The sequence below is a fragment of the Stereum hirsutum genome (assembly GCF_000264905.1).
Source record: "Stereum hirsutum FP-91666 SS1 unplaced genomic scaffold STEHIscaffold_3, whole genome shotgun sequence".
In the NCBI taxonomy this organism is placed as follows: domain Eukaryota; kingdom Fungi; phylum Basidiomycota; class Agaricomycetes; order Russulales; family Stereaceae; genus Stereum; species Stereum hirsutum.
Window position 1 is genome coordinate 894,864 of NW_006763133.1, and position 24,863 is coordinate 919,726.

The following is a 24,863-nucleotide window of genomic DNA, read 5'->3' on the forward strand; positions in this document are numbered from 1 at the left end:
TACAGGTTCCGTCAACACAACAAGCTCGGGCTCGTATAATGTCATGTATTGTGACCGGTGCACCATTGCGAGTACACGGTCCTGTTAACCGAAAATGAACCCATCCTCCTTCAACGCACGCACTCTCGCTCGAATCGTCTCATCCATCTCTATCTCCGCATGCCCTGCCGCCTCCTCAAACCATCGCTCGAAAAGCCCTAGATCGACTGTAGTTACACGCCCGACTGAAATACCACTGGCGTCGAAGGCAATTTCAGGCAACCACCGCCGTGACTCGATAACGTCCAGGAGCAATCGCATGAAGGAGTCGATCGTGGAATTTGAAGGATCGGGGATGACATCGCCTCGAACACACATCTCCACCAACATAGGATTCTGTCCAGATTCCAGCTCGTCGGAGGGAGCAAAATGTAGCACGAGCGCCCGAAGGGTGGTCGCCGTGATATCCGATACGTGACATTCGAGTATTCGTAGATGGCTGGCGTCCGCGATGATAGAATGCAAATGAAAAATATGATGGGTCTGCTCTTCGATTCCTAGCCGAGGGAGACGGAGTACCTCGAGAGTCCGGGCATGTCGCTTGACGGAGTCGCGAAGGGACGAAAGAGCGGAGGGATTCCACCAGAAATTTTCGCAAGGTCGAATGTCTAGGACGCGTAGTCTGGGTGCAGAGATATGGCGAAGGAGCACATTCAGCATGGTGGAAGACACGGCATCCAAATGCAATGTCTCTAGTTCGGGTAAGACGACTACGTCCCCGTCGCGCCAGCGTACGAAGCTGTCCGCAAACGTGAGCGCTAAAGTCAGGGTCCGCAGACCTGAGCATTCTATGAGGATCGTTCGAAAGGCAGGAAGTGTGAGAGTGTGATGGTCGGGGAGGTCGATCCATGAGCGATTATTGAGGCATAGTTGCGTTAACTGCGACCATGGGAGGGCCCAACGACCGAGGTCGTCGGCCTCGAGGCTCACTGTTCGAAGGCGTGGTGCCGTGATTGATGCCCGTGGAAGAACATCGAGGTGTGCCGTGGCTCCAGTGGGCTCGGTGTGAATATCCAGGGATTCGAGTAGAGGAAGTGAGGTCGCTTCGAGGTTGGGGAACGAGTCGTGCTGATGAATAGTGAGGACGAGCGTCCGCCAACGATGTCTATGGCGACAAAATCTGTCGTAGAATGCATTGATATTGGCGGTATCGAAGCGTTGCGGTTCGATGTGTTCCGTGAACGATATGGCGTAAATCGACAAGTCTAGTGGAAGTGCGCCTGAGCGGTCGAGCGATCTCTCTAGCTGGGACAAGAATATGGGAAAGCGCTGGCCTTGGGCATCTCCAGGGGGCAATGGAGGGAACCGGAGACGGGACCACAATTGTGGCGTCGAACCCACTACGTCTCGCCATTGCTTGCAAACGCATTCCAAGGAGAGTGGGGGTCGTGAGGGATGAAGAAGCGAAAGGCTATCGCCATATTCGACTCTGAGTAATTCGGAAAAGATGTCGGAGAGGATTTCTGGAGGGAGGTAAATGTTCTGCATGTCTACCTTGCGAATCAGAGCTACTCGGCGAGGGAATATATGAGAAGATCAAGACGTACCTTTCTCGATGAATGTCAAAATCAATGTGGATGGAAATCTGAGACGTCCGAAAACTTCGTCACCGTGTCGTGTTCGCCCACAAATAGTGTGCCAAAAGTGTTAGGATTGGAGTGGAGCGAAAAACGGGTGAAGGCTAGGAGCACGACCGTCTGTCAATGTACGACCTTGTATACCCCCATAGAATGCAGTGGGAGGTGCCATAATCATTGCAATCTTCCCCGTCAAACTTGAACCTGGAGGCCGCTGACTTCCCGCATCACCACCTTGCAAACGCTCTCCGATACGACTCATGATGCAACGTAAGTGACCATAACAAAAACCTGTCAATACTGAATTGAAAGAAACCCGGCCTTCCAAAGCCGTGTTTGTGAGAGTTTTCATGGATGCTGCAATGCTGATGTCGCCCTGGAAATTTCCCCAGTAGGCTACACTCCGCCGAAGATTCAGATGCGCGAGAAACGTCAGGTCAACAAGTTCCAGCCCAGGGCATAAGTGAGACTTATGTATCAGAGAAAATGACCCGGCAGAGCAGTGTAGAATTTGAGGCGAAGATATATGCCATTTGTTGTCTCAGTGGTTTGTGGTGGTGGGCTGAGTTGAAAGGCTATCCGCGGTGAGAATCTCGGAGCGGGTTCATAGCACGTTTTCGCCACGCGCTCGACGGAACCACTCTGGCGCTCTCTGGCGGCGCTGCTCTGGCGCTCGGTTGCCATCTCAAACAAACCTTCTACTCCAATATATTCGTTACTTTACCTCCAGAGGCATTGGGCCAGCATTCTGACCATCGCCGTTAGATCCAGGGATACCCATGTAGTACCGATTCCCTTTTTTTTCATACACAGATGTTATGTCGTCGGTACGCCAAATTCATTTACTTTTGCACCGACATCGTCCAGAATTCATCAACAGAACAAATACATTTCAACAGCAGGTAGATAGCAGAGAACAACAACATTGCGAACAGTTAGGACAGCTTGGGCGGAAAATGCAACTACAGCAAAGACGAAAGGGCACTAAGGTGCGTGAGTTGATCGGAGTGGCGATGCGGGAGGGTGACTGGAGTCGACTTGGGGTTGAGGACGTTGCCCACGGCAATAGGGAGAGCAGAAGTAAGCCTGAGAGTCTACGTCCTTTTACAAACGGCCTGGTCATCACGTCGTACCCGGCTTGTCCTCAGCGAACCATCACCTTGAACTGAAAGCGCCCCATCCAGCGCAAGCCTGACGCGTTGTCACGGCTGTGTCAGTGCGGTGATTTAGTCGAGGTGTAAGTTCGCTCCGCGTATAGTCGGGGAACGAGTCGATAGCCAGGCTCGCAAATCGAAAATCCAACGGATGGTCAAGGGGAAGTACGTCCGCCGGAGTGAAGGTTTCGCAGACGGGTTCCTTGGCCCCGGTGCACTCGACGCCATCGCGGGCCGTATTGTCGTCAATGGCAGTTTGCACGGCCTCTTCGAGAATCGAGACTACTGGCCCCCCTCTCGCTTTATGTGCCCGTGGGGCCCAAATATTCTTCTCCAATTCCCATCGCTCAAATGTGTCCAGCTCCATAGGGGCCTGATAAATCTGGCGTTGCGGGCGTTGAACGACTGCCCAGGCAGGAGCATTCGAGCTAGTGGACGTATTGTCGGGACCCCAGGGGTATACCGTTGGCGGCCTGTATGTGGGTGGTTGTTGCACCAAGGTGTTCATTTGACCACGCTGGCTTATGAGATTATTCTGGGCGGTGAACGATTCAAACGCGAGAGGAAGTCGCTGGATGGTAACAGTCATCAAACTGCTCTCCATTTCGTATAGGATTGTGGGCTCACCATTTCGCTGTTTGAACCATAAGAACCCCCAATCCACCCTATTTCGCCCATCTCTAGATTTAGGCCATAGCCGATGGAACTCTGAGTGGTCTGAGCAGAAACAACACTAGGGTCAAGACAAAATGCGAACGAATCCTCTGGCCACGCGATATCGGGGACGTCTACGAAATCCCAAGACGAGGCCGCAGACGACGTCGTAGAATCGGTGGAGGTTGAAGTACGGGAGTTACTCGAAGGTACGCCGTCGCTCGATCCGCTAGATGGCGCGTTGATGCTGCTGGCGTGCGCTGACACGCGAACATCGGTGGGGTTCAATATGGGCTACGATGTCATACACGTATAAGGATCTTGGATGATCGAGAGATCCGAAGTGGGAAGGTATGGGAAACGGTGGGTGTGAAAGAGGATGAAGACTTACCATGGTATCTGTTAGCGTCGATCCCACCCGATTCCTGGTATTATTGGTATCACGTCCTCCCGTCAACAGTCCGCGTCGCTCGTACGCCCCGCTGAATGGCAGCATCCCTCGTATGAAAGATGTCGTTGTTTTATACATGGTCAATACCTCTGATCGTCTCTTTGGATGTACGCGTTTGTCGAGTTGAATCGGAAAGGGTGGGTACAGGTCAGTTCAGCCAGCTTTGTGTATAATCTTCACGATCGCCGAAACTTACCAAGGCAACAGGTTCCTGTTCTTGTTTACCGAAGAGGGTTTTCGCGTCGGAATGGTAGAGATGTGAAGAGAAGAGATGCTGTGGGTTGGATTGAGGAGACTCGTGGACTTTGAACATCCGACCTTCCTTATCGGTCCTTTCCATTGTGCTAGCCCTCAGCGCACGGTCATGTGATCGCGTCATAGCCCGAGTTGCCGAACCTCCGCTGATAACCGTCGCCCACACTTCATAGGCTCTTGACAGTCACTAATATATGCAAATCAGTGTATTCTGTGACAGAACATGAACCTGTGAGGTCCGAATAGCTCACTTGTCTCTGTGAGATGCCACCAGCAGCATTGACATTGAGGGCCACACGGGTGCCACAAATTGCCACGGTATTTGCCGACATCGCGCGCCGAAAATATTCTCGCGTCCGACGCGACCTGTCGCGATAAGCACCTCTTCTGTCTGCTGCTTTCTGACCACTCCTGTATTCTGCAGCCATTCTACTAGGCAATGGGGGCACCTGAGCTAAAGGAGCAAGGAAATGCCCTCTTTAAAGGTGGACGCTTTGTCGAGTGAGTTTCGCATCTTTGCCTTAGGGTGCGCTTCCGCAAAAAAACAAATAGGGTGCAACGTACTGATTATCTCCTCTTATTATCTTCTAGAGCATCGGAGCTGTACGCGAAGGTGAGTTTGACATCAATGGCTATTTCTGTGATTTCTTCGGTACAGAAATCCGAATGTACGCATGAGAACATCCCTCAGGCAAACCCTCGCTACCAGCACCTGTATGCGGCTCCTGCCCGTACTCGCGTCGTCTAATCCTTCTTCGTTCAAGCCATCGGATAGTGTGAAATTTTCATCATGATTCCTTCTTTCCATAGGCTGAGAAACAAGAACCCACTGACCCGGTCTACTCTTCAAACCTGAGCGCTGCACTTTACGAAGCCGGCGACTACGCGGCATGCTTCCTCGCCGCCCTTCGATCCCTCAAACTCCTACTCTCCCAGAATGACCGCAACATTTCTCTTGTTAACCGTCTTTCAATCCGGATAGCCAGGGCACTACGCTATGGGATCCGGTGCAATACTCTTTCACAGGACTACCTACGTTCCGCCGACGCTATCGCTATCCTCGAAGATCTGGCGAAACTCCGCGCCGAGGTCAAGGACGAAGATGTGTCGAAGGCCTGGGATGAATGGGAGGAGACAGAGAATGAGATGGATAGAGTAGCCGAGGGTTCATACGATGCTCGTGCTCGTCTGGCTCGTCTGCCCATATATAAAGCATCTCCGTACGTATTCTCTTGGATTGTGTGGCTATCATGTTTTATAATTATGCTTGGTACAGAGAAGCTCTGTTGGAGTACTATTCTGTAAGTGCGTTAGTGAGTAGTCGATTCTTACGCTCACCTGGGTACGCGTTTCCTGGCCTCAAAGATATCTCACGACTATCCCATGTCAATAATCGACGATTACGGGTCGCAGCATCAGAATCCCTCTCCGTTGAGGATCCAGTCCTTTTCCGCAGAGCGACTCTCTAAGCTCGCATTCCTGTTTGGGGGAGTTGGTGATGGTCCGTATTCCCCGTAGTTGTCCTGCCGTGCTGGACAAGTCAGTTCATGACATTTTCCCCTAGGTCGTCACGTCTTTGGGTCCATCATTGGCCTCAAAAAGGCTTTTACCCAACTTCCGAAACATAAGAAATCCGACTTCAATGTCCACATGACTTTTTTAGACATACACCCGACCGCTCTTGCTCGTGACTTATGTATTCTCATCCTCTTGGATAGCCTGAGCAACGAACATGGTGCGGAAGAGCAGGCGGAGATCAAGGCCACACTCTTCTACGTCTATACCGCTATCCTTGTCCCATCGTATTGCTTCGATCGGTAAGTCTACGACATTGTTCTCGCCATTTGTGTTGACATTGACGGTGGTTCACAGGTTCATGAACGTCGTGAAAGACCTGCGCCAGAGGCTTACGTCCGGGTCTCCCGCTATTCCATCCTGGATTCACGTTGTTTCCGCCTCTATTCCCGATATTATCAAGTCCCTAGACTATTGGATCAACGAGTCTCCCCGAAAGACCACGAAACGTATGCTAGACCATCACGACGACGCAATTTATCAAACCACTCTTGCTCGCATGAAAGCACAAGCTGCTTCCGGTGGTTTCACTGCGTATGGGGGTCATGACCCGTTTAGTGGGCAAGCTGGTGCTATTCAGTCTATGATTGACCAGCAAAGCGATGAAGAGATCATACGATACGGAACTAGGATGATGAATGCTGATGGGACGTTCCCTACCGTCCCTACCGATCCTGCAGCGAGGGCTGAGTTCATCAAGAGCACGAGGAAGCTGCTGGCAGAGGCTATGGGTGAGGTGCAGGATCAACATGGTATGCAGGATTCCGGAGCCACTCTGTGGGAGAAGCACTTTTACAAGACGGCGAGGGCGTTCATACCGCCACCCGAGCTCCGCAAGAGGCATCCTCTCATGGCAAAAGCTTGGGAAGTAAGTCGAGATCGGAAGGCCGGGAGACCAAAGGCACAGGCTCCTGCTCTGGACGGCCTTAAGGCCGAGGTTTGTGGCTCCTGTTCTTTGTACAACATTTAGTCTCATGTCACCTTTCTGGACAGGCTCATTCGGAGGTTCGCAAGACCTGGAAACCAAACCCGTCCCTCTTCGTAGGTGCTTTTGTTACGATTCGTCCGAAATCTTCTTATGTCCCTCTTGTTCGAAGGATTCGTTCCACGACCGCGGCACCGGTTATCCTGAAATGCATAACAGCGGTTTCGACCCCATCGAAGCACTTTATGACTTCAACGACCGCATGCACCTGCCGATGGACATCTCGAGCAAGGTCGCACAGGACTGTCCCTCATATACGATCACATGCGCTTTCTTCGATGCCGTCTCGGACGGTCTGAAGATCCTCAAGGATCATATTCAGTTGGAGATCCTTTGTGGTGAGCTTAATCTGGAAGTCTTGAAAATGAGAACGTCGGGAGATCAGCACCGACCAGCTCATTTTCCAAAGACGTTCACAAGGATGTGGTTGAGCAACGTGCCGTAAGTTGGGTTTTTTTAATGTTCCCGGCGCTAACTAACCATCTTGTTAGGGATTACACACATGGACCGTTAAATATGGCGGTGTATGTTGCTCCTGGCCTACAGCCTGAGCCAGACTGCTCTGTCGCTGCGAACTGTCTTCTCAACACACCAATCTGGAGAGATGACGACGAGTTCTCCGCCACGTAAGGATCTACCTACATCTGTATCAACGGCGTCACTCATTAAGTATATTTCCTCCAGGTACATGCTCGTGAGAGTTCAAGATGTTCCACGGTACCTAGGTTGCCGCGTGCTCAGGATGTCGCCGGCTTGGGACATCATCAATCTAGCTCCCAATCCACTCCCCCGACCCCTCCATGAGCTTGCCTCTCGTAACGAGCTCGTCTCCTGGCTGACTCGTGTCTTTTTTGCCATCATCATTCCCGGGAAAGGAAACGCACACATCACCTCCGTTCGCTACCCGAATAATCTCGTTGCGTTCATTGAACTACTCGTCCATCTATATAGGGTCGGCTTTCCAGCCCACTGGCTGGCTGACTTCCTTCAATCGGTAATCTCCGACTCATTAACGACGGATATCGCACCATATCTCGGCAAACTTCCGATTCCAGTCGCTGAAATCTACAGGCGTGTAACAAGGAGGAAGGTTTGCTTGGAGCCTTGGCTCGCAGACCTCGAGAACATACTGGCGATGTCATACGAATCTCTTCCATTCGCATTTTGCGGTCCACCTGGTTTTTCGAAATCATACTCAGAGATTGGGTTGTTCGAAACAACCCTTTCACAACACGTACTCGACCCAGCGACATCCATGAATATGCTGCCACCGCACGTTCCCGTCGTGTCACTCATTTTTTATAAGCCCGGATCCTTCGCACCAAGATACCTCCTGTCAAACCTTACCCAAATCATCGAGGGAAAAAAACTCACAGGACAAGGGGAATTGTTCGTCTTGACATCCGTAGAGAGCTTTAGCATAAAGGACGGAGTCGTCAGGTGGAGAATGAGTAAGAAGAGGATCAGGAAGATGAAGATGCAAAAGTGGGTCATGATCTCGTATCGATTCGATGTGGACGATATAGGTCAGTTATATTTCTGCACTCCGCCTATTTGGTCCAAGGTCTGATACAGGTCGTTTGTTCTAGTCTCTCACCCGGACGAGGCAAGAAATTGGGGAGAGATCACAGAGACCTGACGAAATTTAGTGCTCAAGTAAGGTCCCTTGCCGCCGTGCGGAGCACCTGTTGATGTTCCGAACGATGTTTTTCTTGACCAATTCCTTCAGGTCTCGCGCTAGAGACGTGTGGGTCCTACAGTTACTTACATATGTCTTTCATGAACACTATGTTGAAGTCGATCGTCACCAATGTCTTCTTCAAGTTTGACTTCTCATCAGACTGTGCGAAGCGTCCGCGGACCGCCACACATTCGCCACTCATGTTCACGCGTCAAGGGGTAACGTGACCGCGTCAAGGTTGGCTGCCGGCAACTCCCAGCGATTGACACCGCGTCACGACGGACCTTCGTCTTTTGAATTCACCATCCACGCAGAGCTCGTCAAGACCAGTGACGATCTCCAGGCGGTCGTAATCGTAAAAGAACCTCGGTCCTCTATCATAGTATGGCGTACGATGATGACGACGGTATCTATGATTCAGACGCGTACTCTGAAGACGAGTCTGATTGGGAGGAGCCCATGTCGGAGGACGATTACGCGCCCACAGGTAGTAGCTCGAGAAAGCGTAGAACTAATACGAAAGGCAAAGCCAAGGCACCCGCTGTCTCTAGGAAGAAGCAGAAAAAGGAGGTCGTCATTCCCGTCGTCGCGAAGGTCACGGTGTTGGCTACCGATGCACTTGAGACGGCGGAAGCAACGCAGGGAGAGCTCGCGAGAGAGAGATGTGTGTTGTCATTTTTCTCATTTTTCTCATGTTTGTCTAACGGTTTCTTGCTTGTAGTAGAGAAGGCCGACAAAGCGATAGTTGAACGCATCAAGAAAGCTCTGGCGCTTGCAAACCATGAAGGAACGGGAGAGGCCGAAGCTAGAGCAGCTCTTCGGTGAGTGTTTCCACCGTAACCTGGTAGACGTCTATGACTTATGGGCACCTTTTTAGCATGGCAACAAAGTATATGCAGGTATACAGCCAGGTGTCTTTGAATGTGTTTTTTACTGACCCTTCGCGCTTCAGATGCATAATATTTCTCAAGCAGATGTTCTGGCGGCAGAAAGCGATGCCCAGAAACTCAAACGGTACGCGTCTTTGGTAATTATTGCCTTGCAGGCTCCAATAGATCATATCTTTCGTCTGTATAGCGCTGGACAATCTGTGGTCACCATTACGAGCAACCCCGACCTACCTTCCAAAAGCGTCCTCTTCTCGTCGTGGACAGCACACTTGGCGTACGCGATGACAATCTTCTTTGACTGCAAATACTACAGTACTACATGGGGCGATAAATCGCGCATAACCTGGACATTCTACGGGCTCGCAGAGCAAACCGTCGCAGCTGCCACTGCATTCGAGATGTGCCACAACTTGGTCAGCAGCAGTTCCAATTCTAGCGACGAGTATGTGCTCATGTACACTGTCAGATTCTTACCTGGAGCGCTCAGAACACAGAGGCCAAGGGTCGCAATGGCAAGAAGTAAGTGTCTTATACTGCTTGTCGCTTCGATGCCATTTTTGACGAGCCTTATCAGTAACTACTGTCATGGCGTAGCTGACGGCTTGATGAGCATGGCTCGCCGCGAACGCAAGGAAGAAGAACAAAAAGCTATTGCTGCTGAGGTCGAGCGCCTAGCGAGTGCGAAGCGCGAAGAGGCTGAAACTAGAAAGACCGAATTGACACGTCTTGAAGGTCCCAATCTCCCCGACCACGAAGACTCCAAAGTCAAACCGGAGCCAGAAGATATCAAGCCGATTCTTCGGGACAAAGAGATGGAGGAGGAGGAGGAGGAGGAGGAGGACGTCAAAGGTGACAAACCTGGCGTCAAGGTAGAGGAAGTCCCGGACGAGGACGAACCACATAGGCCCACATCAACGAGGCCATTGCCCGACTTCTCCACCCGCTTATTCGACGAAGAACGTTTCAACTTCTCAAACGGCGCGGGCATGGAATCAGACGACGATTCTGAAAACGATGTCGGTAATGGATTCGGAGAGGGTTATTCACACGAGCGCGATGCCGATTTCGTAGAGGGCGATGACGTCGACGACTTGCTCGACCTCGAGAGCGCAGAGCCAAAAGTGAAAGTCAAGCCGGAACCCATTGACGACGAGGTGATCAAGCCACAACTTTCTTCGTCTGAGGACGATAGGAAAGAACCGACGCCCGTGAAGCCAGAGCCAGTCGAACCTGAAGCGTCGTGGCAAAGCGAAGGCCAGCTCATCCAGTTTCGAAACGATGCTGGCCGGATTGCGGATCAGTTCCTTGAGTCGCAAAAAGACAAACACGGGAAACCAATGAAGTTGAAGACTGGAAGACCTACAGCTGGGGTCAATATCAAGGATGCGGCTGGATATAAAGCCTATAGGAAAGGTGAGCTCAGGCTTGTGCATACCTTGAAGCTCATAGCTCCCTCTGATTGGCCCATGATTCCTAGGAAAGGAAGATGCGAAGAACATAGATGTAAAGCGGAAGCGTATCAAGGACAGTAATGAAGATAACTAATCATCTCATCCCCCTCATCACATCTTGTTTTCATCTTGCGCAGGGCATTTAACATCATCCATCTTGCGCCACTCATCTTGCCACCACAGTCGCTATTTTATATTCCTTTATTGGCGGAGATCTTATTTACTCTTATGAGCCTCTTGTTTACTCTTATAATCGTCTCAGGTTTCCTTACGACCTCAACGCCCCGGTTCCGCCATAATTCCTCCTCGCGGTTGGTCTTGTCTCCAAGCGATCTGACCGCCGGGTTCCAATTCGTTTCGACTTTTGATGTATTTGCATCTGTGACACAGTTTCCGTTCTTGTTTACCAGGCGGATCTTCGCTCAACGATACCTAGAACATGTCCATCGTCGCTTGGTGTTGGCGATGGTGTTATTATCTTTGACCGTACAAATGTACGCGAACAGCAGTCACAACCGGTAGCATTTCAGTTACCATCTCTGGAGCGCTACACAACACTTAGCACGATCACCCCTAGGCCTTTCAGCTCTCGCGTTGGATGAGAATGCGACTCATGAAACTACGTCAATGATGCGCTGATGTGACGGTAAGAGGGTGGCGGAGAATGCATCGTGCGGGTGTTGCGGGCCAATGCTAACGGATGTTCCCCGCTGTTCGTCGATTCATTCATGCGCTGCAGCACGGGGAGGATAAAATAACGACTTCACCCAAAACATCTTCCATAGCGACCATCATCTACATACAGGGCCGTGTTGCACGTCTGGCTACTTCGGGACGATCTCGCATCAGTTCAGGAGTCTTTGACCGAGGCTGCATCAGACATCAACGTCTGTTGGCTGTGAACCAATCGGCAGGCTGGCCGTGCTGGTCGACCGCAATTTACGTGGGTATGTGCTCGAAAATATTTGTGAGCATGTTTGCTCGTTGTCCAGTGCTGGAGTTTTCTACTGAATATTGACCTTTCAAAAGATAGCACTACCGACTCCAACATCTCCAGATAAGTGTAGTATCCATGAATCTGATTGTGTTTCGAATCTCTTGTGACGAGCGGCAATCCTGATACCGGCTCAGGAACAGGTGGGGCAGGCGAGGCTCGAGCGCACATCCCATCTGAACTTTTGTTGGCTGCTTTCATCAAGATGGCGGCGTCCCGCCGTATCATTCACCTTAAGTACCTGTCCCACCTGGTCGCATAACTAGTGTAGTTGTCCGTGGCTTTACCCTTCCCGGGCCCCTTGTTTCTCCTTGCTTCGACCTCTGAGGCGTCCTTTCTTTTCCTCCCCTCCCTCCCCTCCTCCTCTCACTGCGAGTGTTGCAGAGATGGCCGTCTTTGCTGCACGTGGATTATTGAACTGGGAAACCCCTATCATCGCTCGCGAGAACATCTCTGGAAGCCCGACTCCAAGTCTCGCTCCAGATCTTAGCGGAGCGACATCTACACCGACTCCCGTCACGCACACACCTGCTTACACGAAGGGACTGGCAGTTTTCTTCGCTTTGCTTGCCGTCGTATTTCTAAGTGAGTGCGCCATATGTTTATTTTGATTGAAGCCAGGTTGCTGACATCGGCGGATCGATGTCTAGTGTTTTCTGCGTGGCGTATCCGAGTTTGGCGTAACCGTCGCAAGAGTCGCCATTCCCCGTCCTCCCAGGTTGACACTTCTGCGATGGAGAAAGGTTATTCAGATAAACAACTTGCTTTTGGAGGCGATAATTGGATCACTGCGGCCGCCTATGCGAAGCCTCATCAGCCCGTCCTTGTTCCCATCATCCCCACCGACTCCTCCGTTCGTTGGCAGCCACAGATTCGTAGCGTCTCCTCCTCGGATATACCACCTCCCCTGGCCGCAGATAAGGAGCTTGTCTCGCCTCCGTTACCGGTCAAGCAGGTCACTACCACTCGCTACTCCCACAAGCCTGATGCAAGCCATTCGTCTTTCACCAATAGATCGGCGAACAAAGAAGACGGTACCCCTCCTCCGATTTATCGAACCCTGCCACCTCCACCTCCACCTCCTGAGTCGTCCCTTCCCTCCATGCCACCTCAACCACCCACCCCGCCCACCTCGATGACCAAGCATAAGCACAAAAGGTCCATGAGCCGCTCTACCATCACACACATCTCCATCCCACCTACTACCTTCGACATCCCGCCGATTCCAAGCTCTCGAGATCCCGTCTCTGCAGACCGCCGTGACAGTCTTACCGCTTCGCCTAATACCGCAGCCCGCGACAGTCACGGACGTCGTCAACCGTCCACTCCAAGTCTGAGACTCTCTGACCTCCTCGCCCCCGAATCGCAGCTCCCTCGTCTCATGATCGTCGCTACAACTTTCACGCCCGCGAGAGACGACGAGATCCGCGTGAAGGTGGGCGAGACGTTGAGATTATTAGAGGAATATGGCGACGGGTGGTGCTCAGTGCAGAGGGTGGGAAGGCAGGATGCGGAGAAGGGAGTTATGCCGAGGTTTTGTTTGAAGGAAAGACCGAAGGTGTTGTCGCCTCCGAGGTTGATCAGCACGTTCTCGTTCCATGGGGCGAGGCAGAAGTGAGAATATCACTGGGCGTCATCTTGATGGTCCAGGAAGACGCTCTTCGTCTCGATTCACGGTGAAGGCCTGATGATTCGGTGGCTAGCCAGGCCGCCTATTTACGATACATATTTACCGTGGCATGTGGGAGCACCTAATCACCCCTCTATCCAGCCTATTTATTGGTTTACCAGTTACTTACGTTCTTTCTGGTTCGATGTTTATTCTTCATTACTGCCGTTCTTTGGAGGATAGTCCCTCACATTATTTTCCCTTCCACACCGAGTCGTCTTGAGTGACGTCCAAGCCTTAGAGCGCGCTAGTAGCGCTCGACCCTTCGTTCCCGGTCGCGCTGCTAGCCAGGAGACCAACAGGCCACTTTATCCTTCGCTTATGGCCATGGACATTGAGAATTATCTTTCCTTACCAGTTCTAGTCGTCTTTGTACGAGGTGTTTATACAGTTTGTAATGGGCTGTAACAATCCATACAATCTGCATGTGTTGATCTTTTGCGTGCTTGGACGAAGAGTAGGTTAAAAGGCCGGAGATGGATGACTCGAAAGAGTGAAATGCGAAGAGCGATGATGTGTATAAGAAAGCAATGCGAGATACAAGGATGGAAATATTGGGATCAGTGATCCTCCTCGAACTCCATCTTTCGCTTGTATTTTGTCTGCTCCCTCAGCCACTGAGTCAAACGATGAGTATATGTTCCCAGGACAGAGAAGAATAGGTGCTTACATGTCTGTACTGGTGGAGGGACCCAATCTTTTCACCTAGAGTGTGTATCTCTTAGCAGAATTTCGGTGAAATAATTTGGGTAGAATATTCACCGTAGAAGTCGGGGAGAGGGTTGGTCGGGCTTTGCACGGAGGGGTCTACGCGGTTTTTGACGATGCGGTTGTGGAACTCACGGTCCTTGATCTCGATGAGGTTCATTGCCTTTCGGTGGGTCATTCTCCAGAAATATGAGCCAACTACCGGCCCCATGAGGTATCCCACACCTACAACAAAAAGTGGCTAGTCTGTTAACGGAGAAGACATAGGATGGAAGACATATAGTGACGCACCCACGCAGCCTACGGTAGCACCTCCGTACACGAACATAGGGTCAATACCCTTGCGTAAGATAGTCTTAGATGGAGTATTATTAAGATGAGGGATTTTTGGACGCACAAATATTGGCTTCGTCGGATCTATCTCCAGAGAACCAAAGTACGCCGCACCTCCAACTAAGCCGAGCAGCATGCATGGTCCTGTGAGAGCCTGTATCAAGAAAGCTTGAGTCCATCGTCAAGAGGCAGTCGTTATATATTCTGACCAGCTCCCATCTTCGCTTCTTCTTGCGAATGTTGAGATATTCCGGCCACGAGAGGGACTCTTTGGCAGACTGAGGCACTGTCGAGTTCGCGCGTCGCGGCACGACTTGAAAAGCATTAGACTTCAGGCCAGATGAGCATAGCCGATTCGAGCATCGTAATGACCCGCTGTATAGACGAAGAGTGGAGGAGGCCATCGTGCCTACACACGAAGAGGTTTGGTTTCAGGCCAAATCGCGTGCAAGCTGGAGGCCACCGTTGCTTACGTCATACGAGCGCCCTGCACAAACTTTCGTGCGGTGGCGGTGAACTTCTTCCTTCTGACCGTCATTGTGGCCCTCTCCTGCCTGACTCCTGAGGCTGGTCTATCTGGCATCTCGCTCGGTTTCTCATATGATTGGCAGCATATGATAAAGCACTCTACTTTGTAATCATGGCGATAGAAACCTGCCCCTCTTGCTGTGACTCATGTCAACATCAAGGTCCTAACGGTTCTCCGGCAGCCTCGTCTACAGATCCCTACAGCCTCGCTCATCTTCTACCTGCGGGAAGCATTGCTCTTGAGCTCGCATACGACGCACCTCTTTGTAATCATATACACTCTGAAGACGGTTGGCATCCGTTTCAAGGCCATACCTTCACGAACGGTCACCTAGCTCGCCCACAGGACCAGGAACTGTGTTCCCAGCTCAATTTTCTCGTCCTCCATAGGTTTCTCACCGTGACCTGCCGCATTGGACCGTCAGCACGTACTGTATTTCTGAGAATATATATTATACCCTATGACCTCCCCAATGTCAAGGGTATTCTTCGCCGGAGATCGAGAGATGCTGCGATTTTGGATCGTGCAGGACGCCACATGAAGGCTCTGCTTCCTCGGATTACTCAGGATCAGTATACCTGGGCTGGAACTCACGCGGCCTCCTCTAACTCTGGGAAAATCTTTCTCGACCTTGATCAGGTAACTTTTATCTTCTATAAAACGAGGCAGCCGCTGAGGTTCTGTAATTTTTCCTAGGACCGCTTCGCCACACTGAGCGACCTCTTCAGTGGCCTTCCTTCTCCTCAGTTGGACCCATATTTCGGTAGCAGCATGGCAAACGCACGTCCCTACGATCGTAGGCTCCACAGCTTTGTTTCTGGAGACCCGCCAGACGGTATGCGCGCTGAACTCCTCTCATACCAACGAGAGTCCATCACCGCTATGCTGGAGAAGGAGCTGCTACCACGAGCAATTCCGGACCCATTATACGTCCCTGTAGTCGGATTCCATGGCAAGATGCTGTACATGCAGCCGGATACTATGGAGATGCTGAGGGAACGTCCCATGGTATCACAAAACCGCGGCGGTATACTGTGCGAGGAACTAGGTAGGCAATTCATCCGAGCTGACAAGATTGGTAGGATTTCTCACCATGTTTTTTCGCTGTAGGGACGGGGAAGACTGTGATGATGCTTGGTCTCATCATGGTCACTCTCGATCAATTATCGGAACCCGAAGAGTCCTTCCACGCCGCACGCTCTATCCTTACTCCTTTCACCTTCCGTCATGACCCGTCAACGACATTCGCAGTCGCTCGTGCGAGAGCATCACCAGGACGGCGTTCAACCCTTATCTCAACGACAACTTCGTCCTCATTCCCCACTCTCATCGAAACGATGTTGAGCTACCTCCGCTCATCGTCCCATGGCCTCACTCGAGATGAAATCGAAGACTTTCTCGATAGAAACACGTCACATCTACTACCTCCATTCCTTTCTAATATTCCATTTTACCACCACTATAATGATCCACCAGTAAACCCATCTCCTCGTTCTCGGCGAAAGGGGGTGCCATCGGCCCCTCGAGTCATGTACCTTACTTCCGCCACTCTCATCATCGTCCCCTCCAACCTACTTTCGCAATGGGATTTGGAGATACACAAGCATTGCTATGAACAGTCTACACGGAGATTTTTGGTCTTACGGCCTGGAATGAAGCTTCTTTCGGCGCGAACGCTCGCGAATGATTATGATGTGAGTATCCCTATATTATGCTCGTGTAATACACCTCGCACTGACCCCCTCACATAGGTAATTCTCATGAGCCAAGAATGTAAGTTAGCTTGTACTTGAGTGTGCAGTTACTGCCTTATCGCATCTGTGTTGACTGGCTACTCCATAGCTTTCGCCAAAGAAGCCCCCAAATCTCAACTCACAGACCACCTCGCCCCTCTACACACTTTCCAAACCTGCCAATGTCCTCGCCATCCCTCAACGCGTGTACCCAACTGCGCGTGCGAAATCCTCGCGAATGTTTCACCGCTCTTTAGTGTCCGTTGGAAAAGGCTCATCGTTGACGAGGGCCACATTCACGGAGACGACAAAACGCGCGTGAGTCAGTTGGCGAGTTTGCTGAGTGTTGAGAGGAGGTGGCTTGTTTCGGGGACGCCGACCGCGGACTTATTGGGGTTGAGTTTTGGGTCGCAGAGCGAGGCTACCGAACTTGATGTTGATATGGAGGAGAATGATGGTGCGAATGCGGGTGGTGAGGATGAGCAGATGGGAGAGCTGAGATATCCGTCGGAAGATATTCTGGACCCTGAGCAGGCAGATGAACGTGGCGATCTCCCTCTACCGCAAATCGACAACTTTGCTATCTCACAAGGTTTCACGGAATCAACACCGGACCCAGTGCCACAGCCTGAGACTATTCACACTCTTTCAATTTCGGACGACGATATTCCTAAGGCTAGGATATGGACACCAAACGATCGTGAAAGCTTGCGCAGGCTCGGGAAGATGATCACGAGCTTCCTGAAAGTTGAAGAGTTCTCCAATCCGGAGGGAACGAGACTGTTCAACGAATCGGTCGTCAGCCCGTTATTTGGCGAGATGGGGCCACAGTTGAGGGCGGTGCAGGTGCTGAAGCAGGTCATGGGGAGTGTTATGATTCGGCATCGGTGCGCTGCTATCCTCTACCCAACTTTAACTTCGCAACAAAAACAAATTATGAAGAGCGTACTTATGAGCGGTTTAATCTAGAATCGATGACGTCGAGAAGGACGAAAAGGCGATATTGCCTCCCTTGAAGCAAGAGACGGTGTTGTTGGACTTAGACCCGTTGGCGGTCAAATCATATAATGCCTTCCAGGTCATCATCGCCATTAACGCTGTGGATTCGGAGCGAGTGGATCAGGTATGGTCACCCGGATATTTTGTGTTTCCGTTGTGCTCACTCGCTCGCCCAGGATTACCTCTTCCATCCTTCAGTAAGCCCACGTTCAATCACAGTCTACATGTAACCGCAGTCTCAGATTATATTGGCCTATCTACAGAATACCGCTCGCCTATCGCAGCTCGTAGAGAACATATCACAGTTCGCCATTCCCCAAGTCGCAGACAGCGGATTCCCACTGACCTGAATTATACACAGGCTTATGTTCTGGCGTGTAGACGAAGATCTTTACAACCTCTCAGAGCTTCACAAGCGCATACCTGACTTCATCCGGGTAGCGACTGAACGTCATAGGCCACCCGAAGACATGGAGCTCCTGCATCAATGTGCAAAACACATGTATGTACTACGCTGTCTCGTCCTTTTTCCGGATCTGTCTGATCCTCATCGCATGTAACTCATTATGGGATCGACGGCGAACAGCAAGCTGGCTATGGAAGACAACACCTGGAAGATAATCCAAAACATCCCGTTCGCAGCCATGCCTTTTCGCGTACACAATATGCCCGGCGCTATCTTCGACTCATGGTCCAGGGGTGCCGGTGTCCGCTCCCTTACCGTCACCCTTCATCCAGGCAGTCCTGGTCCTTCCCGCGCATACTTATACGACGGGGAATCTAGCACCATGCACCAGCCAAACTCTACCATAAAATCGACATCTGGTCCCCTCACTAGCTTTGACGATAGGGTGGGCTTGAAGCAGCACTCCGGTTCGAGTGCTGGTCCTGCATTTCATGCTGAGGCGGGGTTGCGTCCACCATCCATCAATGCTAACGGTCTCATTTCCTCTCAGCGCTTACACCTTCTCCTCAAATATGTCACCGACCATCCTTTCATCTCACATGAGCGTCTCGCAATCGAAGGTCTAGAAGTAGCTGTCGAAGAAGCTCGGACGATCATGATTTTGAACCTGAAGGCGTCGCAGAAGAAGAGACTTCACCAGCACGGGCAGTCCAAACAAGGTACCCATGACAAGGACGATGACGCTGGCAGTCGTGTGGGCTTAAATGTCAGCCCAATTTCTGCGAAGGCGGGGTCAATCGTGTCTGGGTCGACGACGGCCGTGCAGGTAAAAACGCAGGATGTGGCGGTGGCGAGGAAGGTAGCGGCGAGCGAGAAGATCAAGGAGATGCAGACGGAGTTGAGGATTGCGAGGGAGCAGAAGATGGCAGAGTTCATGAGTGAAGATGCTATGGATGAGATGAAGGACGATGCACGCCCGAGGACATTCCAGCCTGGAGTGGTTCCTCAAGGTCCCTCCGCTATACAGGGTTTGTTGAAGGATTCGGTTGTGGGGGACGTGAGGATCGGATCGTCAGTGTCGACAAAGTTGGACTACATCCTGAGCGAGGTGTGTCACGTCTTCATTCTTGGTTCGCCTCCTTATACTGAGCTGACGTTAACACTATATATTCGCGAAGATCTTGAAATACTCACCTACAGAGAAATTCCTCATATTCTCAAAATCACCACTGACGCTGAACTACGTTGCCGACGGCCTCGACCTTGTCCGCGTCAAATACCTCATGTATACCACGAAGGATCAGATGCGCGTGCGACAGCAGAATGTGATGACGTTTGAGACATCGGAGACGTATAGGGTTTTCTTGATGGAGCTGAAGCATGGTTCCCGAGGATTGTAAGTCAACTCCATGACCCTATTTTCTCCCTGGCCCGTGTCTAGAGGGTCTTACTGAGCACTGGATTCACGTATATTATTGGTCAATGTAGGAACCTCATCTCAGCGACGCGCATCATCCTGTGCGAGCCGGTATGGCAGGCCGACGTGGAAGCGCAGGCCATCAAGGTGAGCTCTTCGTCTGTCAATTTCGTCCGTCCATGAAAACTTGCTTTGCGCCGTCTGGACTTTACACGCCACGTTTCAAAGCCCTCCGGTCTCGACTCGATGAAAGGGGCTGCTGATGATTTCATTGACAATGCCGACCGGTGTTCTTTTTAGCGAGCGCATCGCATAGGTCAGACGAGACCGATACATGGTGAGTCATCCTTTCCATGTGCTCACGGCGTTCCAAAATCGGCTTTGAGCTTTCACACCACCCTATCTTCTACCCGTTTCTTTCCATCCCCTCCTTGTCCTGCCATGCTTCCCTTCGCCGTTAGCTATTGATAGCTCACAAATTCTCTACTGACTTGTTTCTGTTTTTGTGCCCGTTATTCACGGACATGCATTTTCCATTGCAGTGAAAACACTGGCGATCAGGGCTACAGCAGAAGAGGTCGTAATGGCACGACGTGCAGAGACGAAAGCGAGGGCAGGATCGACAAGCTCTGCAGGCCTAGGTCCAAGTACAGGCCAGAAACTACCCAGCCTCATCGACGATTTCAGGATCCGGTCTTTCATCGAGGTCAGTACATAATCGGCATTCCTTTTCATTGGCTCATGTGCCATCTCGTGGAGCTTTGACTGATGTTTGTGTTGTTTCATGGCGTGTTGTGGCTCCAGCATCCCAAATTCATCGATGTGGGCTCAAGTACTACTGCCACTCCGTCTGCCGGTCGAAGGTCCGTATCAGATTCAGAACGTTCGAGAACGACGAGGTTGGACATACCGCTCGTTGGTTCCTTCGGCGTTAGCACTACGTCGTCCAAGTCGGGAGCTTCCTTTGGATCTGCGAGTGTGGGGCGTAATGGGCGCATTGGACATGGAGTGATTCAAGACGGGCGTGTCGAGCATGGCGATTCTCGTGGGCGTCACGGCCACCCCGTGCCGCAACCTACCACGGCTGATCGTAACTCTCATCCTATCACGATCGATGCTGCTCACGTAGGGTTTGAGGCCGATGTGCGAGGGGAATCGGATGGAACGTTCACGAACATCACCGGGGATGATCCAACTGGTGCTCGTGTTCTGAACGCGGTACACCTCGACGCTGATGTTAGAATTCGTGTGGGTTCAGGCACTGAGGTGAATACTGAGGGAAGTCCGACCAAGAGAAGGAGGACTATAAGGTTTGCTGATGAAGTTTAGTTACTTGAGCAGCAGAGGTGTAACAATATATAGTTCTATGTTTATTGGCTGACACGGCTTGGCGTGTACGATGTGTACTTTTTGCAGATGATGAATGCATTCTCCGTTATCTCTGGTATCATGTGTCCCGTTACATGCCTGTCAGAAGAGTCAGTAAGTTTCCATGTACTATGCTCGACGCGGGAAGAAGGATGGAACCAACAAGGCGGAAAAGACACCCAGCTGACCTGTGTCACTGAGTCGCTTAGCTTTGTGTCCACATGCTTCAAGTCAATGTTTTGCGGTGTAACGTCGCTCATTCAGAGCGTAAAATTGCGTGTTGTGTGTTTGTGCTGCTCCTTGGGCCTCAGGAGGTCGGAAAGTCATTCAGATCAGGCTGCGTGTGGCAATGCACTGTGTGGCCCAGAGTCGGCGATCGTATGAACACACGGAAAGAGTTGTCCCGAGCACGTCAGCAAATGAGCCCGAAGAGGATGAGCATCGTCGGCAACATCGTACTCCACCGTCGGGTGATGCGCAGAACAGTCCATGGGTAGAGAAGGCCACACGCCTTGCCTAGTGGGGATTGTAATGCGGTCCGAGTCTAGAGGAGATGATGAGGGTAAGAAAGAACAGGCGTCGGAGTTTACAGTGCCACAGTGGGGCCGGTCGGCGGGCCCCGACTGGTTCCGAAGGCGGTCTCAAACCCCCGATCGAGGTCGGACCTGGGGTATATAAGGCCTTCCGAGCAGGTCGACTGTTCCCCAGGCTTCTGCTTCATCCCCTTCCCGTCTCACACATCCAAAGCACAAAACACTTCACGAAACCCACACAACAAGCCGTCTATTCACTCTAATAATCCTCATCACCACCGAATCACCCACTCAAGGAATTTCTCATCACACATCCATCATGAAGTTCACGAACACCCTTACGAACTTTTTCTTCTTTGGTGTCCTTGCGACCTTCGCGACTCTTCTCTCGCTCGTCTCTGCCGCGCCTGTTGACATCTTCAAGCGCGATGTGTTTGTTCCGCCGATCACCTACCCGCATGCCGGAACTGTCTGGGCCGTAAACTCGCACCACAACGTCACCTGGGTATGTCTCTTCTCCTCTTTCCATCGCAGTGGCTCGGTGCACGAGCACTTTGGTAGGAATGCAGGGATGAGTCGCTGACTGCAAATTTGTGAATAGGACACTTCGAGCGCCCCCGTCAACATCACCAACAAGCAAGGAGAGATTTACTTGAGGCACAACGACCTTACCGACACCAGCAGTACGTTCTCGTCCTCATATTCCATTATCGTTATCCTAGTGCGCTGACATGATATCCGTATGATTCTCAGACGCTCTTGCTTCCGGTTTCGACATCTTGCTCGGAAGGATTGAGATCCAGGTCCCTGACGTGGAGCCCGGCACGTACGAGCTTGTCTGTGAGTAACATGATTCCTCTCTTTACTTTCTCTGAATCATTCTTCACAATGTGCTGACCACCGACAATGGCGTTGCTTAACAATGCAGTGTTTGGCGATTCCGGTAACTTCAGTCCCGACTTCACCATCGAGGCTTAAGCCGCCTAGCCCACATCGGCTCCACACGATCGATCTGATCCTGACAAACATATTTCACGGACCATTGCATGATGATCGATGAACCCCTCACGCCGCCAGGACACTTTCGTCTTCTCGTTCGAACACTTTGTCTTTTTTGACTGCATTTACTTCTCGAGGTGTACGGGGCGTGCGGCGCCTGTCCCACATTAACTTGTTGGATAGGTCTCGCATGTCTCGTCGCCTCACGGACCTTTTTTTCCGCATTTGTTTGGACATTGAACTTTTTTTCGCGCATGCATTGCTGTGACTCGTCGCGTATCTGTAGCATCATCATCATTCAGCATCATCACCTTTTTGTTCTTCATACTCATCCACGGTTTCGAATCACGGACCTTCTTGCTCATGGACTTGATTTTTGGCATGTTTCACATTCGCGTTGTTGGTTGCAGTTGAGTTGGTTTCCGTTTGGGTAGTTTTGTTCATTCACAAAGGAAGCAGAAACATTCAATGTACGGTAGTAGTGCGTACATAGGGGCGTCGTAGGTACTCGTACTAGTGGTTGCTCGTTTAATCCAACATTCCAGTTGTACTACCTTGTGTTCTCATTCAGTCCTCAGAATGGCAGGCGCAGAAGGTATCCACCCTCGAATCGCCATTAAGTCGCAAAGGACCCGTCGACGGAACCAATGAGAGTGCCCCTCGAGACGATCAAGTAGGTCCAACAACCAAACTATTCATGGGGTATTGGTTTTTTATGGGCCCATTTTGCTACACACGTTCGGAGTTTGAAAATGGATCACCATTTCGTGCAGTGTGGCACTGCTGCTCTGTAGCAGCTTTGGACAAGACCCACACGTACAGAGTGCAGAACTCGAGAGATGACTCAGAATGCTTTTGCATTGTGTAAGATCTTATTTTTCGGCCTCTACTATAAATTTCTCGTATGAGATCTGAGCGTGGTGCACAACCGGTGCACCGGCATCATCTCAATATGGCGCGTATTGTGCTACAATGGTCGATTGTGGACCCATTTTTGCTCGTTATATAGTCAAAGTGCTAGGAGATCGTCCCTTACCCTTCTCGGCCTTCAATTTGCTCAGAATATCAGTGTTTTTGGTAGGTTGCAGAGGACATCAGGTGTGAGGCCACACAGTGCCACACGGAGCCCAGTATGAAGGTTTTTCTGGGACAATAACCGTTTAGTTTTTTTGAAAATGAAGTTAGGCACAGGAGGGTCAGGGAAAACCACGTACGCTGAGGTTGTCCGAGGGAGTCTGAGGTCCGACGAAGTTTGCCGCGGTCTGACGAGGTTGGCTGAACTCCGACGAGGTCTGACGGGGTTGTCCGGGGTTGTCCGGTGTCCGGCTGCTCGGGCAAACGGACGCGGACCGGCGACGCGCTCGGAGAGGGCGGCTGTCATACTGTGACCGACCCGTCCGGCGCGTCCGGCGACGCCTGGAGGAACCCGGCGCCGCCTGGAGGAATCCGGCCACGCCTCCAGGCAATTCTTGTACCCTCCCCTTTGAAGGATGCCTCCAGCAGTTTTGTACACATTTTGTAAATACCCCCAAAAAATGTCATTTATTTGCATATGCTTTAATCTGCCTGGAGACGATCCGCCCACCAGTCGAGCCCTGCTTGGAGGCAATTTCGCACAAGTCACACATTGCCTGGAGGTGTTCCCGAGCAAGTCACACCCTGCCTGGACGCAATTTCGAGCAAGTCGCTCATTGCCTGGAGGCAATTCCGAGCAAGTTGCCCATTGCCTGGAGCCTACCCTCATCAGCTCCATATTTGCTTGGAGGTCATTCTGCACACGTCATGTTCTGCCCACGGGAGTTTCTGTTAGAGAATCCGCCATCTGCCTGGAGGCAACCCGTACTCGCTCTCTGCTCGCCTGGATGTACTTCCTCACATCTCGTGGATTACCTCCAGCAATTTCTGTCTGCACATCAGCTCATCGGGAGGCATCCTCACTCCTGTCAGTGTATAAAACGTAAATGTGTGACGTGATTTTGGCGAGATGATGGAGGTTGAATTTGGGAGTTCTGTCTATTTGACAAACATTTGTAAGTATTCAGGATGCTAGAAATCAATTTGTGAAGGAATCGGTCCATTTGCTCCAAAGTTATAGCATAAACGGTCAGGAAGATATTGCCACATTGAGGCTGGAGGGGGTCGGTACGCCAGAACTAGTGATATAATGATTTGATTGACTTGGTTTTTGCTGTCGTGTGTAGATTGACATCACTAACTGATTATGAAAGCCACACCCGAAACAAAAACTACGACCGTGGCCTTGATAGTGGTGCCGCGTTAAGGGGAGGAGGAGGAGAACGTCTACCCAGGGGGTACTGCAGTGGTCGAAATTGTTGGTGATGTTGACATTATGATTGGACAGTATAGTTTGACGTTTATGAAGACGATCTACGGTACAACATCAGTCAAAATGCTTCTGCATCAATTGTGGGGCGCTGAGGGGGTAAAACAGTGTATTGGGCC

The 24,863-nt window shown here is 51.2% G+C and overlaps 7 protein-coding genes across 7 annotated transcripts; 4 read left to right on the forward strand and 3 right to left on the reverse strand.

Annotated features, from left to right (window-relative positions):
- Positions 1 to 84: 84 nt before the first annotated feature.
- On the reverse strand, positions 85 to 1,527 carry STEHIDRAFT_153521 (uncharacterized protein; the record flags this gene model as incomplete). Its single annotated transcript, XM_007300765.1, has 1 exon — positions 85 to 1,527. One exon carries the CDS (start codon positions 1,525 to 1,527, stop codon positions 85 to 87), a length of 1,443 nt encoding a protein of 480 aa, XP_007300827.1.
- Positions 1,528 to 2,771: 1,244 nt separating this feature from the next.
- STEHIDRAFT_108359 (uncharacterized protein) lies at positions 2,772 to 4,254 on the reverse strand (the record flags this gene model as incomplete). Its single annotated transcript, XM_007300766.1, has 4 exons — positions 2,772 to 3,341; positions 3,398 to 3,718; positions 3,816 to 3,974; positions 4,072 to 4,254. 4 exons carry the CDS (start codon positions 4,252 to 4,254, stop codon positions 2,772 to 2,774), a joined length of 1,233 nt encoding a protein of 410 aa, XP_007300828.1.
- Positions 4,255 to 4,600: 346 nt separating this feature from the next.
- STEHIDRAFT_153523 (uncharacterized protein) lies at positions 4,601 to 8,329 on the forward strand (the record flags this gene model as incomplete). Its single annotated transcript, XM_007300767.1, has 12 exons — positions 4,601 to 4,656; positions 4,722 to 4,743; positions 4,941 to 5,350; positions 5,407 to 5,431; positions 5,496 to 5,631; positions 5,695 to 5,947; positions 6,003 to 6,642; positions 6,699 to 6,746; positions 6,803 to 7,131; positions 7,182 to 7,316; positions 7,375 to 8,216; positions 8,280 to 8,329. 12 exons carry the CDS (start codon positions 4,601 to 4,603, stop codon positions 8,327 to 8,329), a joined length of 2,946 nt encoding a protein of 981 aa, XP_007300829.1.
- Positions 8,330 to 8,690: 361 nt separating this feature from the next.
- On the forward strand, positions 8,691 to 11,018 carry STEHIDRAFT_166033 (uncharacterized protein). The gene is made up of 8 exons (XM_007300768.1): positions 8,691 to 9,035; positions 9,093 to 9,192; positions 9,249 to 9,270; positions 9,324 to 9,385; positions 9,449 to 9,674; positions 9,728 to 9,780; positions 9,836 to 10,674; positions 10,739 to 11,018. Exons 1-8 carry the CDS (start codon positions 8,756 to 8,758, stop codon positions 10,804 to 10,806), a joined length of 1,650 nt encoding a protein of 549 aa, XP_007300830.1. The 5' UTR covers positions 8,691 to 8,755; the 3' UTR covers positions 10,807 to 11,018.
- Positions 11,019 to 11,922: 904 nt separating this feature from the next.
- Positions 11,923 to 14,834, reverse strand: STEHIDRAFT_166034 (mitochondrial import protein Pam17). Its single transcript, XM_007300769.1, has 6 exons — positions 14,626 to 14,834; positions 14,375 to 14,570; positions 14,138 to 14,308; positions 14,046 to 14,080; positions 12,357 to 13,992; positions 11,923 to 12,291 (listed from the first exon to the last, which is right to left on the reverse strand). Exons 1-5 carry the CDS (start codon positions 14,818 to 14,820, stop codon positions 13,936 to 13,938), a joined length of 654 nt encoding a protein of 217 aa, XP_007300831.1. The 5' UTR covers positions 14,821 to 14,834; the 3' UTR covers positions 11,923 to 12,291; positions 12,357 to 13,935.
- A 579-nt stretch (positions 14,835 to 15,413) lies between these two features.
- Positions 15,414 to 20,942, forward strand: STEHIDRAFT_166035 (uncharacterized protein). The gene is made up of 15 exons (XM_007300770.1): positions 15,414 to 15,584; positions 15,642 to 15,993; positions 16,056 to 16,639; positions 16,697 to 16,718; positions 16,788 to 17,565; positions 17,648 to 17,801; positions 17,854 to 17,874; positions 17,941 to 17,981; positions 18,039 to 18,179; positions 18,264 to 19,191; positions 19,262 to 19,479; positions 19,572 to 19,647; positions 19,801 to 19,837; positions 20,043 to 20,206; positions 20,305 to 20,942. Exons 1-15 carry the CDS (start codon positions 15,483 to 15,485, stop codon positions 20,827 to 20,829), a joined length of 4,143 nt encoding a protein of 1,380 aa, XP_007300832.1. The 5' UTR covers positions 15,414 to 15,482; the 3' UTR covers positions 20,830 to 20,942.
- A 778-nt stretch (positions 20,943 to 21,720) lies between these two features.
- STEHIDRAFT_108363 (uncharacterized protein) lies at positions 21,721 to 22,379 on the forward strand (the record flags this gene model as incomplete). Its single annotated transcript, XM_007300771.1, has 4 exons — positions 21,721 to 21,906; positions 22,003 to 22,084; positions 22,155 to 22,241; positions 22,330 to 22,379. 4 exons carry the CDS (start codon positions 21,721 to 21,723, stop codon positions 22,377 to 22,379), a joined length of 405 nt encoding a protein of 134 aa, XP_007300833.1.
- Between the last annotated feature and the right edge of the window lie 2,484 nt (positions 22,380 to 24,863).

What these genes read in the sequence shown, in the direction of transcription:
- STEHIDRAFT_166033 (XM_007300768.1), top strand. Translation starts at nt 8,756, where the DNA reads ATGGCGTACGATGATGACGACGGTATCTATGATTCAGACGCGTACTCT. An exon ending in GAAGCTAGAGCAGCTCTTCG is followed by an intron (nt 9,193 to 9,248) that starts GTGAGTGTTTCC and finishes GCACCTTTTTAG; the next exon opens with CATGGCAACAAAGTATATGC. An exon ending in ATATAAAGCCTATAGGAAAG is followed by an intron (nt 10,675 to 10,738) that starts GTGAGCTCAGGC and finishes CATGATTCCTAG; the next exon opens with GAAAGGAAGATGCGAAGAAC.
- STEHIDRAFT_166034 (XM_007300769.1), bottom strand. Translation starts at nt 14,820, where the DNA reads ATGGCCTCCTCCACTCTTCGTCTATACAGCGGGTCATTACGATGCTCG. An exon ending in TGCTACCGTAGGCTGCGTGG is followed by an intron (nt 14,309 to 14,374) that starts GTGCGTCACTAT and finishes TTTTTGTTGTAG; the next exon opens with GTGTGGGATACCTCATGGGG. An exon ending in CCCTCCACCAGTACAGACAT is followed by an intron (nt 13,993 to 14,045) that starts GTAAGCACCTAT and finishes CGTTTGACTCAG; the next exon opens with TGGCTGAGGGAGCAGACAAA.
- STEHIDRAFT_166035 (XM_007300770.1), top strand. Translation starts at nt 15,483, where the DNA reads ATGAAGGCTCTGCTTCCTCGGATTACTCAGGATCAGTATACCTGGGCT. An exon ending in TGGACTACATCCTGAGCGAG is followed by an intron (nt 19,192 to 19,261) that starts GTGTGTCACGTC and finishes ATATTCGCGAAG; the next exon opens with ATCTTGAAATACTCACCTAC. An exon ending in TGGAAGCGCAGGCCATCAAG is followed by an intron (nt 19,648 to 19,800) that starts GTGAGCTCTTCG and finishes TGTTCTTTTTAG; the next exon opens with CGAGCGCATCGCATAGGTCA.